This window comes from Perissodus microlepis, chromosome 5 (genome assembly GCF_051167445.1).
Source record: "Perissodus microlepis isolate ML-2025 ecotype Zambia chromosome 5, ASM5116744v1, whole genome shotgun sequence".
NCBI classification, from domain to species: domain Eukaryota; kingdom Metazoa; phylum Chordata; class Actinopteri; order Cichliformes; family Cichlidae; genus Perissodus; species Perissodus microlepis.
The window spans coordinates 7,529,757-7,546,276 of NC_140465.1; the positions used below are offsets into that span (position 1 = coordinate 7,529,757).

Genomic DNA, 16,520 nt, shown 5'->3' on the forward strand with positions numbered 1-16,520 from the left:
GAATTAAAAAAGGATCCCTTTAAATTAAAAGCCAGTGTTACCTTCACCAGTCCGCACATTTCCTTGTTAAAAACTCATTATAATAGGTCTTCTGTCATCTATTTATTAGCTGTATCAAAACAGAGGTCTTAATGTGAATGCATAATTCATAATTGAATAAAAAAATTCAGACTTTTGAAAGAGGGAGGAGGAAAAAAAGCTGCTAACCACATTCATGAATGCTTGACTGCTCCCTAATTGCAATGCAATTATCACATGTTATGAACAATGTGAACTCTTAAGCAAGTAATTATAACACAAGGAAACCTGCAACGACCTTTAAAATTTCCTACTCGAGGTACAGTTTTACTAACATTGATACAAATGAGATTTTAATCCGAACATCAGATTTTTTTTAATCCTGCAAAATTGGCACGCCGCGCTTTGATTTCCTTTCACTCGTTCATTTTATGTACATTTTGAAATCAGAGCTGATCGATCGTTGCCAAGAAATGCAAAACATTATTAATGTCAGTGCATTTATTTTTCCATTCCTGTCCCTAAAAGAACCCTGTAAAGCTGAAGAGTTAGACATTATTATCTCTGATGGAAATTGTGTACGTGAATGGAGTTACTCCCGTGTGACAGCACAACAGAGTCTAGTGCAGTGACTCTCCTGATCCATCTTGTTGTCTTAGAGAGCGAGGCTCACACTAGAGGAGGAGAAGCAGCAGCATTGTGCTCATGAGCCGCCAGAAGCACAGGTGGTAGCGATATAGGCCAGTCCCCCAGGCTCTTGTAGCTGAAAGTTGTGTGTCTTGTATAGTGCCTGTGTCCATATGGCTGCCTGTCTTGCTCTCTTAGCAGACACTGCCTCCATACAGACCGCTTTCTCTTAGCGCTGACTGTGGTTAGCTGTGCTTCCGTGCCTCTCACCATATGGAAGATGTTTCAGAGTTTGTTTTTCAGGGATGTTCCTGCTATTTAGACTGATTGTACCATGCCATACGCTCCCCATAGATGCGTGCTTGTCAGCCCCTGGTGACACAGATTGGTCAGTAGATAAATTGATCCCAGGCGGGGTTGTTTACAATACGTGCATGGTGTGAATGTAGGGGTTTTAATATCATGGTACAGGCTCCTCCAGGTGGGCTCTGTGACATGATGCAGCAGGCGGCACAGGAAAAACAGCAACTCAGGGAGCCCCCTAGCAGTCTAGATCAAAGTGAACCACAGCATGGCTCTGTGAAACTGAATAAATACACACTGATTTGATTGTGATTTCACAACAAGAGTCCCGTCCTTTAAGAGCAGAGCAAACCTGATCACACAGGTACAGTGATTCCACAAAGCCCAAGGGTCACAGATTAAGTAGAAGTCAACGTTTTCATGTGGAAACAAGATACAGTACAAACAAGAAAGCAGTAACCGGACTTCGTCTGAAATGGAGAAAACGGGTTCTTTGGCCTGTCGTTAAGTTACGTGACTGCAGGACTGTCTTTACTAAAAACGTTCTCTCTGAATCTCTTTCCCAGATCCACGCTAGAAGAGCCTTCCCCCCACAGTCACCCTCTGTACGGCCATGGCGTTTGCAAGTGGCCCGGTTGCGAGGCAGTGTTTGATGATTTCCAGTCATTCCTCAAGTAAGTAAAAGTCTTAGTCTGAGGTGCTTTTCTATCACAGTTTGTTTGTCCTCTTGTTGGGTCGATTACACTTTTCTTTTCCTGACCCCCAGCGACTCAAAAGCACTGCAGGTGCAGCTGGTTGTTATTCTCGAGTCTGGGTTGGGCGTCTCTTGACAAGGGTACCGTGGGGTCTCCTTCTGGGAACGGCATGGGCCTCTAATTCCTGTGATAAGCGCAGTTCCCATGGTGACAGGGGCCATTTTTCCCAAACAAACAACGGGAGGATGTTTATATGTGGCAGCTCACACTTTGGGCGCTCTGCATGTTTGCCCTTGTCACCGGACAGGAGAATTGGTGTATATGTCTTAGACTGCCTTGCTCAGCTTTTTCTGTCCTTCTCCTAGGAGTCTGTTTGCTTTCTCTCCTGCCTCCTGTTTTACTTCTGTGACTTTTTGGTTTACATTGTTGTTTAGTTCAACAAAGCCCAAGTCTCACCTCCGTGTTAAATTTAACCATGTGTAGAGTAATTAAAGAGCCCCAGCTAAGTGTTTAGCATTTTTCTAATGTGCGCTCTATGACAGGTTTGACTCTGTCTAGCCTGACACGGGCCATTGTTTTGCTCCCCGATGCCCGATTTGAGTCAGACTCCTGGTTTACTAATCAACGCTGTGTGCAGTGCGCTCTAGGTAATCCAACACATAACAGTGCCATGGTTACAGAGGGGATGAAAACATCTGCGTTGTGGCAGCAGATCAATGGCTCACTGTCACCCCGGATTAGTCGCACTTTAAACAAGATATGACACAATTCCATTATCCTAAAACAAGCACTCAGCGAACACACACTTTCCCGAGAGATGCAGGAGAGAAAGGTGCTGCGTAGGACCGCCTCGCAGGCTGCTGAAAGTTTTGACTCTCTTTGTCAACATTTTGAATCCTCTTTTGATTGTTTACGTGAATCCGCTCTGAGCTAGTGTGCGTTTGAAAGGCTTATCGCGCCACATTGTATGTTACAGTTTCTGTGTGACTAAAAAGAGGCAGTTATGTAGTTTTAGTTCAATTTAGAAAAACATCCTGGGACAGGCAATTATTAAACCAAGTATTACACACACACTTTCACACACTTTCACACATACACTTGCATATTTCAGCTTTGGGAGTGCCCGCTTAAATCCATCACTATTTATTGTATTCTGACATTGCCTCACCCTTTGTTTATAGAACAGAGGAGAATTAAATTCAGTGCGCCCGGTAGAGCTCTGCCTTAAAAAGTCTCTAAGTGCACTCAGCTATGTTTTTACAAGTGTTTTTATCATGGCAACATCTTGTTTACTTTAGTTGCCTGCTCAAACTGCTTGGAACACGTTAAAAAAACATTTGGGGAGAGTCTCCACAAAGCTGCCTTTGTTTAACAGCAGGCAAGAGTGTGAGCAGCTCACCAAGGTGTTAACTCTCAAACCCTTAAGCACTTCCACATGAAACCCAGCAACTGATACTGCAGGCCTCCGAGAGGAATCAAAAATAAAAACAAAGAATACTTCGGGCATTAGAGAGAAAAGAAAAAAAGAAGAAGAAGGAGTCGTCTCTGTAGGTTGAAAATATATGTGAGGAGAGATGTGTGTCTGTCTGCGAGTGTGCAGTCAGCAGAACACAGTGTACTGTGCACCAGAGAGAAAGAAAGGTGAGGAGGACTCTAACGTCCACCAGATTTCAGCTCCACATGCCAACAGTAACAACTAACACAGGACTGAAATGTTGTTTTAAACTCTGTGTATTTATTTTATCTTTTAAAGAAAACATTACATACCTACACGCACTATCTCGATAAATACAAAACACCCAAATCCCTGTTCCTGTTTTCGAGATCAGCACGCAGAAGGGTGGGGTTGGGGTTTAAGCAGAGCCTGATGTTTTTACAAGGGTCAGGACCCTTCTTTTCAGTGTCCAGTCAAAGGTCAGAGCCAGCGAAACACTCCAGTGCCCTCTAGTGCTGCACTGTCTGTCTGCTCAGACCTCAAAATCTCTTGCACGTCGCCACGATGTAGTGACTGCTTTATAAGTTATGTGGCCTTGCAGCTCTGCAAACCTTACAGACAGATGAAACATATAATATAGAGTAAAATACCTTCTCTAAATAAAAAGGAGTAAAGCTATTATTTTTTTTTAAATCAAAAAATCTAAGCTTTTTAAATGTAATTGTTACTGTACAGATGTGTGCTTGTAAATTAAATTCCACCCAGCGGTGGAGAAGATAAACCTTCCTCAGCTGCGGCTCCAGTCTATATAATTAGAAACTGTAACCGAAAAATAAATAAATAAAAAATAAAATCAGGCAAACTAACTGATATATAAAACCGACTGTGGGAATATCCATTTAACTTGTTTTATTGTGGCAATTTACATTAGTCTCTGTCATCCTGCCAGAGAGCTTTTAAAAGCGGCTTCATTTGAAGTCCAGAAAGTGACACATGCCAACGTTCATAGTCTCTCTCGATGTCAATTCCCCCGTATCCCCTGCTCCCGTGTCCAGACACTCCTCTCAAGGCTGCATTAGGGCCATTTGAATATTTCATTTCCTATTAATTATGCACTGTGACTCTCCATGTCATTAGAAGAAATAAAGTGGAATGTAACAAAGGATGAAAAGAAGCAGGGCACATGTCTCCTATGAACACAGAAATTCCAAAGCTGCTCACGTAGGCCAGCCTTCATTGAAAATTCAGCCTGTGCCAGTTAAATTGGAGTTGAAACGTCTTTACCTATTATTTTCTCCTTTGAAATTTAGTAAGATGTCCTGAAATGTTTACCAGTTTCATTTTCTGACGTACTTAATTAAATTGACATTTATTTGACTCAAACAAATGGAAAGCCCAGAGAGGCCTGATTTGTGAAAAAGGGGGTTATTGCCCACCCTTTTTTAAAAATATGGCTTTTTAATTTCTTTTTTTTTTTTTTTGCCACAATAATTAACTTCAAGTGCTAAATGTATATATCGGAGTCATTCTTCAAAAATAAATTATCAGAACACAATAGGAAGATGTGAGTGTGGTGGAAGGAGCCTGGGTTGCCTGGGAAGATATAAATCATTCACCTCAAGGTTGAAAACACCACAGCAGAACAGAAGCAGGGCCCTATCAATTTTACCTTCCTTTTACATGTCTGTTTTGTGAGTGTAAATGTGCTGTTTTATGCACAAATGTGTTGTCTATACATGAAGCAGGGGCATCACTGCAATTTACCGAGCTGTCGTACTGTGCTGTGCCGTCACAGGTTGATTCTGGCTATTTTTGATTTGCAGTAAATGACAGAAAAAGTGCATATGAAAAGGCAGGCGCACCTTTCTCCCATCTGCCGGCGCCACTTTGTGCACACGCAGACACGCCTGGTGACAGTGACCTACATGGTCACTGAAAATGTGATATAATTTATGATATATATAATATATTGGATCCATTAGCGAGCATAATGAAGTAGTGAAATGAAAGGGTATTTGTGAAATCAGTTCAAACATCCTGCTTGGATTATGATTAAATGATTAATGAAATGCCCCTGCATAAGCATTTTCAAACAGTAATTCATGCGGCAGCTGATAAAATTCCTCCAATCATATTTCCTTCACTCATGAACCTTATCTCCACCATTTTATATAAATCACGGAAAAAACCCTGTCTGCTACCCGGCGAGCTACTTATTTAGATTAGTTATAAACGTACAGGAAAAGAGAACATCTTCCCCTGTATAAAATAATCACGCATAATTATATCCATAATTCAACTTTGTGACAGATCCCATCTCCTTGTCCTGTCCTCTGCATTTGGTCTGGCCCTGTTTTTTTTCTTCTTCTTTCTTTTTTTGAATTCTCTTAATTTTAATGGTATAATTAACAGTCAAAACACCAAAAAGGACAAAATCATCCAGGCAAGGGAAAGCTGCAGTGAGAAGAAATGGCATTAGGACACTGGTGCATAATTTAGCAAAGGAATCCAACCTGAAATTCTTCAATCATCCCTCTTATCTGTAAGCTGTAGTTAGAGGAGACATGACCGTCATGAAATATTGAGAGTCATTCTTCTATGTTAAAAGAACTATTTCTTTTTGTTCTGCAGGTGGAATCATTACAGTACGCAGTTAGTTTTATGAGTAATTTTTTTTAATGTTATCACATGGTCTATATACATTGTGCTTTGCCCAGTGATCAGATTGCAGTATTAAACCACGCACTGCAGGACTGTGAATCTGACATTACCTTCTTTCTGGTGTCTGTGTTTTCATTTTTTGTTCTTTCTGTTTTGCAGACATCTTAACAATGAGCACGCCCTGGATGACAGGAGCACAGCCCAGTGTCGGGTGCAAATGCAGGTCGTACAACAGCTGGAGCTGCAGGTATTGTCCCACTGGTTGTTTTGAACCAAATATTTATGTGTCTTCTTCTGCTGACACTTCCTCAGTGTCTGTCCAAACGCCTCCCTGTCTGACTGATATCAGCCATGGGGTCACTCATAGAGGGATGGGGGTGGTGGTGCTGGTGGTGCAGCAGAATTAAATAATTTTGTACATTTGCTACTAACCAGTCATTAAAAATGTGTTATGTATGCATGACAGCCAGGAAAAGATATATGGAGGGCCCCGGGCTAAGTAGAGAAGATAATTACATTTTGAATTTTACTGGGTTTTAAAGTTATTTATGACTTTTAACTGTTTGGCACCAACAATAAAACATAGCATAATGTGGATAGGCGCTCAGTGTTGAGTGGAACAGAAAGGTTATTGAAGCTCAGTGCAGAAAACTGTTGATACAGTAATCAGTATCTTTAATACCGTGTCCCTCATGAACGGGCTTTAATGTTCTTTAAAAAATATGCATGCGCATTAAGACTGTGCTTAGGGAAAAAGACGCGGTTTACAGTCATTGTATTGAGGGGGCTTGGAGTGTCCAATGAGCCGTGTGTGTGTGTGTGTGTGTGTGTGTGTCTGTGTCTGTGTGTCTGTGTCTGTGTGTGTGTAACAGTGTTTGACTAAATGGTGACCACTGAACTAATGTATAATAAAGATATTTATTAGTGTTTCAGGAAAAAAATAACTATGTTTTATACAAGTTTTTCTGCTGTAGCAAATACAAAGATATTCATTCTGTTTGCAGTTTTGGGTCACGTATTAGTCAAATATAATACCACCAAAATGACTAACGATAAACAGTTGTGGTTTACAAAAGGCAAACTTCAACAATCAACAGTGAGATCTTAGTTGCTCAGACATTGCACCATGCCAGTGTCCTGTTATTTCCGCTCAGCTGGTGTATTATCCAGAGATCGAGTGAAGGTTTATCAGACACAGACTTCCTCTGCATGCAGCCTGTCACCATAATTTAGGCTGGCAGCTAAGACAGTGCAGAGTTTCAGACAGGTAGAAAGGCCCTGAGCTTGTTATTGGCGATGATTCGCAGTGTATTTTAACCTTGACTTGGAGAGTGTAGTTAGATTGTATGATGTGCAGGCTTGTTGACAGCTTCCAAAAACAAAAAACAAAATAATAAATAATTAAATAATGGTCTGAAGAAGAATAAGGGTGTTCACGCTCTAAAAGATGCCTTCACTATACAGGGATCTATATAATTAAAACATGAGCAAATATAGATTTTTATTGTGTATGTTCATTAAAACTTCACCGCTCTCCTTTCTTCTCATTACAGCTAGCAAAAGACAAAGAGCGTCTGCAGGCTATGATGACGCACCTTCATGTCAAGTCCACGGAGCCCAAAGCCACCCCACAGCCGGTGAGCAGCAACCCCGTCATACATATCTCTCTTGTCCCCCGCTATCCTTTTGTTTGTCTTAATTGGCACACATGTATTCATTAATCCTTTCCTCCATCTTATTTATCTGCTAAATAAAAACAGCTGTTCTCTTGAGGCAGGCAGTAAATATAGTTTGGAGCACATCTGCTGACATCCAGGATTCAATTTGGTGTCTGTGATGAACTGGATGCACACTCTGTAATGGCCCCTTTTCTCAGCTTCAAAGAACAAGTGGCTGCTTGGGTACAGAGAGAAGATGAGAAAGCAGAGGAAAAATAGAAAAAAAATAATACATACTATATTTAATCATGTGATGTGGCATGTATTCTTAGTGCTTTAACAGCAAAATTACATTGTGTTTTTTGACAGAGGATATAAATGTTATGAGAATCATAGAGTCACGCCAATGTGTGTTTGAAGAAAAAACAAGAATAAGACAGCATGAACAAATATAAAGATAAACAAAAAGATGAAAATAATAATAATTTATTGATTTTCAATAAATACTGGAAGCTAGCTGATGTCACCTCAAAGTAAATGTGTTAGTAGCAACTTTTATTTTAACCTCATAACTAATTCTTCCCTGACTGTATTCACATAAATTAGCCTTAAAATAATGATAGTAATTACTAATCTCTAATCTGTCCATGAGATCAAAAAAAAATCAAATCACTAGCATCTCTTATTTATCAGGAAGCTTTAGATTCAACTTTAATTTTATTTTAAAAGACCTTGAAAGTTACTTCCACATTTGACCCTGTTTAATTTTATTTTACTTAAAGCTAATTTTAAAATATTTATATTTCTATGAAAAAGATACAACAGAAATGATTTCATTCCATTTATTAAAATTTGTAAGGGGAAAAAATGAAAATGTGAGTAAATGCAATTGCAGATCATTATTTTTATCTCCTTGGCACATTCCCAACATTTTACCTTCTGTATCACTCTCAATGTGTTTTATGCCGTAAAGCCTTGTGCTTAATCCCTATCCTATAGGGGCAAAGGCTTAACATATGGCATTTAAGTGTCTCTATTTTGTCATGCTTAAGAGGGGGGCTCAGCAACATATTTCAGTCTGTATGACAGTTAATTCAGAGAGCCCAATGAGCAAAGATCATTTTACTGCAGGGCGTGAGTGTGAAATCATGCACACACGAGCACACAGATGCACAATATACATGCAGGAGTGCCGTCCCTCGGCAGCCTCACAGCTTGGATCATTTATTTACAGTCAGCGAGGTAGCTATTGACATCCAGAGGCAGCGTGTGCGCTCTACAAAGCGCAGCCCGTCAACATAAAGCGCGCAGAGATGTTGAATGACAATAAGCTGTCTGTTAAAGCTGCGCCTGTGTCACACGCTCTGATTGTGTAGATTAGAGTGGAAAACGAGGCCTCTGACATGGGGACATTTGTATATGAAAAGTGGTAGGGTCTGCAGATAGCATCTCGAGTTTGCTACCTCTCCTCTCTCCCCGGGGCCCAGCAGAATGGCTGTGCCAGAGCTCAGTGTTAACACTCTCGAGGGGGCGAGCTGGGGTTTTTATTCAAATAAATAGACTCCCAGCTCCAATGCCACTTCGCCCGCTGTGAGCTGCTGTGAAAAGCTTGGATAAATATACGTGACTTTAGCTGGGCAAGTGGCGGACTTACACAGGTCAGGGCCAAAGGTTCCACCGAGGTTTTAAGTGTAGATTGCAGCATCAGATGCATCCACAGAGAAGACGCAGAATGAAAGCATTCTTAGAGCTGAGTGGAAGCAGAGCTTCTCTGAAGAAACAAAGGTATCTGCTTCCAGTAATTGCTAGTTTTGCTTTTCTGCTGCTCTGGACTGTTGAATATAAAAATGGCATGTGTAAGTAGCCTACTGTCACAGCAAAGTAGCTCAGATGAACTCGCTGGTTTACATTTAGTTATAATTAAAGACAAACAAACTGATGCTGTGCATTCGCAGCGACAAATGAATGGGATTCATTTTATTCTTGTGAGGTGGACGAGGGTGGGGGTAAGATCAAAACAAAATGTGCCACATTAGCAATGCGTGTGTCTGCCTGTGTGTGTGTGTTTGTATTTGCCTCTGCATGTGTGGGTGGGTGTCTGCACACGGTGTCACTAAGCATTCTTGTCAGAAATCTGACCTTTTACGCCATACATAATTAAGGAGGGACTTTTTGTTTATTTTCTTTAGCAGCTTGCCGAGTCAAAGCCAGTATAATTAGATCACCAATTACCATTTAATTAATTTCAGTCTGAAGTCTCATTTTGTCTAGGCACTGGAGTGAGCCCAAATGGTGAGGCAAACAAAGGCAAGGCTATTACCAGCCTGTCTGGCCTATTGTTGAAGCCTCTCTGTGTTTATGGCCAGGGAATATGGATGAAACATGAAACAAAGCCTGCTAATCCACAGGAAGAGAAGTCAACACCGCAGCCCCGTTCTATTGATAGCATTGTGTCAGAAACACGCAAACCCAAGTGTAATTTATTTTGTTCATGATTTAGAATAACACGTCTTCAGCTTCTGTTGGTGAGGATGTAGTCCACATTCATGCATCCATCCAGAAATCCAAATTATTTGGGCAGACTCTGCCAAAAAGGCAGAGTTCAGCCTTGCAAACATAAATACACATTGTGAGGATGTGGGCACAAGTCTGTTAAAATAGGAGATTTGCACTACACAAATGTCACTGGTTTTGTTTGGAGCAGTTTGCAACTTAATAATGAGAGGGGTGTGTGTGTGTGTGTGTGTGTGTGTAAAACAAGTTGTAATTTAAAATGAAATCAAAGGAACAGTGCCGAGTTCTGGGGATAGAGAGTTAAAAATGTGATTGGTAATTGGGCAGCTGAACAGAATTTACGCGTTTGCATAGAGTCAGATGTTAAAAACCATCATCACCTTGTCAACATTACGAGCAGAAATCACACATTTGATCCCTCGTAATCAACATGTGATGTCACAGATGAGATATTTCCAGCCCCGCTGTCCTTTCTCCAGCTCTTTAGCTCTCTTTCTCCATTTTCTTTCTTCATTTTTCTTCTTCTCACAGTCTGAAGTCATGTTTAATTTGGAAAGTGGCCTCCTTCGGCAAATTAGCAATTAGAACAATTTTGCAGGAATATGTATATGTGTCATTAGTTTTCCTGCCAATTAATAGCTGGAGCAGGGGGTCAGGCTAGAATTTTCCACTTGACTGCTGCTCCAGTATGGAGGTTTGGCAGTGTGTTCGGAGCTGCCACAGCTGCTGGAAGCCATGCTATACCTTTGGAGCACTCGCTGTAATTAGTTTACCTTGTAGCCATTATTACTTAAATACCTCCTTCGTCCTAACCCACACATCCCATCCACAGACACAGACCTCAGTGATGAAACCAAGTATTCTCTACAGAAGGCTATGTGTGAAATACCATGTGTCCGTCTTTACCATTGGCCATCATGGCCCTCATAATGGAGGTCAGTCAGATACAGTAGTTAATCATCAGATCACCTCCATAAGCAGCTCCTAATTAGAGTCTTCACAATACAATTTCAGCTTATAATTAGCCCAGATTGGCTTCTTCCTCTGGCTGCCTTATTAGCGGGGCTGCTCAGCAGTAGGTGAGAATCACACTGTCATTTTTCAGAGCTGTACAGGCTGCCCTTCTTCCCTCCACAACTCAAAACTCATGGGTTACCATGCTGGAGACCCTCAGCGGGTAGATGAAGTGGAGGGGGGTGTTTGTCCAAATGGGACAAAAGCTCCAACAAAGGCGATGAAACAGAGAGCTGGGAGAAGGCCTGACATGGCAGCAAGAGAGGGAGGGAGGAGAGGTTTGAAGAGTGGGGGCGGTGCAGGAGCGGGGCTCCAGGGTTGTTTTCCAAACATTTAGCAACCGTTCATGGATCATCTCAGGGCCCAATTACAATTAAAGAGGAGGTATGCATAGTCAATGAGGCGGCTAAGACACGGGGGTAATTAGGAGACTAACTGAGCTCTGTCTGTCTGTTCTTCTAGCTCAACCTAGTGTCCAACGTCACGTTGTCCAAGTCGGCCCCAGAGGCCTCTCCTCCTCTGAGCCTTCCCCAGACCCCCACCACACCAACAGCACCGCTTACACCCCTCTCCCAGACCCATTCTGTCATCACAGCCACAAACCTCCACAGCATGGGCCCTATGCGACGGCGATATTCAGAAAAGTACAACATGCCCATCTCTCCAGGTACTGCAGAATGCTCACACATAGTACTATATATACACGAGGCCGTCATCTGTTCTGCTAAATAACTGACGTGTTTGTTTTGTTACGTTAGGCTGTAACTTGTGTTATCGACGGCTGATAGGACACGAATGTTGACAATTGCACTTGTGTTTGCTCCCTGTGTACAGATATCAGTCAGAACAAAGAGTTTTACATGAATACAGACGTAAGACCACCATTCACATATGCCTCACTAATAAGACAGGTAAGGAACTCTCACTGATTTCTTCTTTGTGATTTAGTGAATAAAAACTTTCAACTCCTCCGTCCGGCTGAAACTTTTGTCTACACACTCAGCAGTTAAGAAAAAAATGTTCATGTTTTGCTACATGTGAACACAATTTAGACAGAAGAATAGATAAATCATCTCGAAACGACTGCAAGAATGCATTCAGGATTCAAAACACAGCCGCACATGACAAAAATGTTTGATTAAGCATTTCAGTGACTGTAATTATTACCAAATTCATTTCACACAACAGTGGGGATGAACCTGTTTTAAGATGGCCAGTCAATTATCGCTCGACTGCAGTAATCTGGGATCTCAGGAATTAATCTGAGCGGTCCATAATTGCTGCCCTGTAATCTGCCTGAGAAATGTTTTCACTTGCCCTTCATTTACACCCGCAAAAGAAAATATATTCAAATCTGCCGTTTCGAATAAAAAGTGCATTACACTTCTAGGAACACTTTACATAGACGGGTTCTCGTTTGTTTTTTTTTTATGGGGGTTTCTTCAGGAGAACACACACAAACCTGCATGCCTTTTGTGAATTATTAAATGTTTTGTGAAGGGAGCAAAGTTGAAAATGTTTGTTTCTGTCATCCAGGCAATCCTCGAATCTCCAGAAAAGCAGCTAACACTAAACGAAATCTACAACTGGTTCACACGAATGTTTGCATATTTTAGGCGCAACGCAGCAACGTGGAAGGTAATTTTTTTTCTTTCTTTAATTCCTCCTAATGTCTTTAAACCAACACGGGAGAATAAAGAGTCATTGTGTAGATGTTAGGTGGACTTAAATGATAGTCGTGCATAATAAAATGTAAAAACAAAACTTAATCCAAATACATAACAATAGCCTACTTATTCGATTCAAATGAACCACCCTTTAAACAAACATGTGAACCAGACAGAGCAGGCCAGGGGAGGAATATATGCATTTGTGTAAAAAAATATAAAAAAAAAATTCAAAACAATCACCCTGTAATGTGTGTGGATATTCTGATGGTGGGTGGCATTAGTGTAACATAGCAGTGCTCTGCCAATGACTCCTGGCTGAGCCCCTCACACTCACTTCAGAAGGGAACACTCTGTTTTCCACCAGGCCGCAAGCACACGTTCACACAGACACACACAAAACAACAGAACAGTAATGACTGGAGACAGAGAACGTGAGATTTGAATGAGAAAGGCAGTGATGAAGCAATGAAAGCCTTTTCTGAGCCACAGAGCAGCTCACACACACACCACCATGCTGCTGCACTCCCGTCCCCCATCACCTTCCACACATACTGACAGCCTTTCCATAGGGGCACGTTGGTGTTATAAACACTGGATTCCTCTCCACACACACATTTAGAACATACACATGCACTCAGCATAGCTCCTGTAAAAAGGTCGACTTTCGTGCCTGAATAATTTGGACTGAACCCTCGATTTATGTTCTAAAAGCCCTTTTTTTCTTTCTCACTTTGTAATGGGAAATGCCGACGCAGAATGAGCCTAACGTTTTCTCATCAGTAACAAAGTAGTGATTAAAATGTTCAGTTTCTATATTTTGTTGGTGTAATTTGTTCTGATTGATCAGAAGAGGCAGCTTTAAAAAGATAAGGGAAAAAAGGGGCTGTCTTAAGAGTATCGCCATGGAAATGAGTAAATATTTATGTGCTGTTTAAGTCATTTGAAACTTCAGACCATTTACTGCCCGTAACCCTCTGCTTTATTTATTGTTTTCATTCAAGTTTCATCCAGAGCCTGTCACAATATTTCTACTATGAAATGAATTTTTTCTTCCCATGCAGCCATGTTTACTGTACTGATAGAAACCCTTTTTTTCTCTCTTTGTTTTTACATCAACTGCAGAATGCAGTCCGGCATAATCTTAGTCTTCACAAGTGTTTTGTGCGGGTAGAAAACGTAAAAGGGGCTGTGTGGACAGTGGACGAAATAGAGTTCCAAAAGAGACGGCCTCAAAAGATCAGTGGGTAGGTTTGGCCCTGTTGAGCCCTGCCTAGCGTCTGTCTCAGTGCTGACTAATGGGAAGAGTCTGCTGCTGCTGCTGCTCCATCTCCATTGTCTGTGTGCCATACCATCCAAAGTCCCTGCTTGCTTTGGCGTGCCTCCCCTTCATGCTTTTAGAAGCCTTTTGGTGATGCCTCATAACCCACAATGGCTTATTTTCATTTTGATCCTCACCCTCTCCCCTCCTCCCTGTGTCTGTGTGTCTGTCCGTCCGCTGTCTTTCCTGTCGATCACTGCATCTGCATCTGGCTGTCGCCTCCCTCCTCCCGCTGGTTTGCTTTCCCAGGGTGCCATTCGCACCAACCTCTCCCTGCATAAGTGCTTTGTGAGAGTAGAGGATGAGTTTGGGTCCTTTTGGACTGTTGATGATGAGGAGTTTAAGCGCGGTCGCCACATACAGCGAGGCCGCCCTCGGAAATACGCCGTTGATGAGAACTTTGACGAGCTGCTCGTACAGTAAGCACTTCCGCCTGCCCTGCAAACTCCAGTGGTCCCCGCCCCACTTGCATGCCTCCATCCCTCCCCCCACCTCCCCTCAGTGTTGCCATCATGCTTTTTGTGTTAAGCTCGTCATCCATCATGCTTCCACAAGATCTGCCTCCATCAATCTGTTCTTCCTTCCCATGACATGCAAAGTGTTAGAGATAGTTGTGTGGTATTGTCAAGTGATTGAACGTCTTAGAACTGTAGCCTTAATATCCACATTACTACAGCAGTAAATTTGTTAAGTTCTTATACAAAGTGCATTGATTTCTTTTTATGAAATAAGATACTGTATCTGAGGAATGCATGCTAGCTGAGACACGAGTCTGTGGTTGTAATTGAATTTTTCTGTTTGCAGAAGTCCAGCCTTAGTGAAGAACATTCAGACCAGCTTGGGCTATGGTCCGACCCTCTCTGCTGCCTTCCAGGTAAAAAAGAAGTGACTTCATCACAAGCCGCCTCGCTCAGAACTTTGAAAGGCAGGAAGGAATAAGCGTTTCACTGTGTCACATGCACGTAGTCTTTGTCTTTAGGATGATGTACTCGCAAGAGTGATGGGAAACTGAGAAAGTGCTGACAACTGGCTTCCGTTTCACATTTAATGCTTCGGGCTTTGCTTTTCAGGCTTCAATGGCAGAAAACAACATACCTCTATACACTACTGCTTCCATTGGAAGTCCCACCCTCAATTCCCTGGCCAACGCCATCCGTGAGGAGATGAATGGAGCAATGGACCATGGAAACAGCAACGGCAGTGACAGCAGCCCGGGACGCTCGCCCCTGCCAGCTATGTGAGTGGCACACGCGCTTTCTATCTTCACCGCAGTCTGTGTAAGAAAAGTGAAGAGAGAGGAAAATGTTTTTTGGGCTGCTTATTCCACTGAGACCAAAACTCTTCAAATAGACAAAAAGTAGTGCCAGTGCCCACCCAAAAGGCTCTAAAGTGACCTAATGCATGGCAATAGATCAAACAGAAGGAATTGCCAGAGGTACAATAAATAAAGTGGAGAGGGGGATATTGGGGTGGCGTGTGGGGTCACGGCCAGTGCTGTGGCAGGCCTCCCTGCCGAAAAGGAAACTCCACCTTTTCAAAGCTTCCATCACCAGAGCGGCCGGGAAGAGAAGACCGGAGCCCCTCTGTTATTTTAACAGCGAGTTTATGAACTCTCCTTTATGCGTCCTGCTGTCTGTCTGAGCCCCGCCATCATCGGCCCTTTCACTTTGTTAAAATATTTACAAAATGCCAGCACGCAGAGTGACACAGCTGCTGGCTCCGACAGTGCAACATGAGCCGCAACACATCTAGAAACGCCTCTGAAAGAAAAACAACACAAAAAGCATAATTAGCCTGGAGGACATCATCCAAGATTCTCATGTAGGAAAGTTGTGGTCGGCCTGGAAACCGCAGCTCCCCGTTCACTTGTTGTATGGGAGTGTCTGCTAAGTTGTTTGAAGCCTAAAATAATACAGCACACGCTGCATCGTTTCCAGATGTGGGGGCAGACCACCGATGTGCAGCAGGGGTAGACTCAGGGATGGCCTCCTGAAATGTCTGAGCTTGGGGGAAATTCTGCCTAAAAACAAAAAAAGGTGCAGTAATAAGCTCCTGGCCAAATGGAGGAAAGTGCCATCCTTAATCACTGTGAACATAGCTCTGAGCATGGCTGTGGAACAGGAAAGGCAGAGACAGGATGGGTGTGCTGGCCTAAAGGCAGCCTGCTCTCCCTCTACCCCTCTGCTTCTATCTTTAGGCTGACAAAGCTCACAACTCCTTCTTCGTAATTATGTCTATAAGCTTTGTGCAAGTACAAAACGAGTTAAAACTGTGTTCTTTTGCTTTTAAAGAACTTTATTCTCTTATTAACAAAACACACCTGGCTCTTTACGTCTGTGGATGGAGCATTTAATGCTGCAGTTAATTCAGTCCCTGGTTTTCTATACTGCTCTGACTTACCCTGTCCGAATGCGAGTCAATCACCTCTGTGTAGTAACATGTGCTGTCCACATGTGCCAGGGAGCTGCTGGTTGACAGGACACAGCTTTTTTACCACAGTGAAGAAACCAGAGCACTTCTCTTAAACAGCCAGATGAGAGTCAGGCATCCAGAGAAGGCTAATTATAAGCAAAGTGTGGAATCAGCATGCAGTTCAATAGCATAATA

The 16,520-nt window shown here is 42.3% G+C and overlaps 1 protein-coding gene across 13 annotated transcripts in view; it reads left to right on the top strand.

Moving 5' to 3' along the window:
• The window catches only part of foxp1b (forkhead box P1b), a 149,314-nt gene that overhangs the window by 126,844 nt on the left and 5,950 nt on the right, over window positions 1–16,520 (top strand). For 11 of the 13 annotated variants that reach the window (XM_084927551.1, XM_084927553.1, XM_084927555.1 and 8 more), the window contains 9 exons: window positions 1,515–1,622; window positions 5,899–5,986; window positions 7,293–7,376; window positions 11,388–11,592; window positions 11,760–11,836; window positions 12,462–12,563; window positions 13,718–13,839; window positions 14,718–14,787; window positions 14,984–15,150. In XM_084927551.1, coding sequence (XP_084783677.1) covers window positions 1,515–1,622; window positions 5,899–5,986; window positions 7,293–7,376; window positions 11,388–11,592; window positions 11,760–11,836; window positions 12,462–12,563; window positions 13,718–13,839; window positions 14,718–14,787; window positions 14,984–15,150 — 1,023 coding nt within the window. Of the gene's footprint in view, window positions 1–1,514; window positions 1,623–5,898; window positions 5,987–7,292; window positions 7,377–11,387; window positions 11,593–11,759; window positions 11,837–12,461; window positions 12,564–13,717; window positions 13,840–14,162; window positions 14,333–14,717; window positions 14,788–14,983; window positions 15,151–16,520 lie in introns of all 13 variants that reach the window. The other 2 variants (XM_084927560.1, XM_084927562.1) reach the window with 2 other exon arrangements.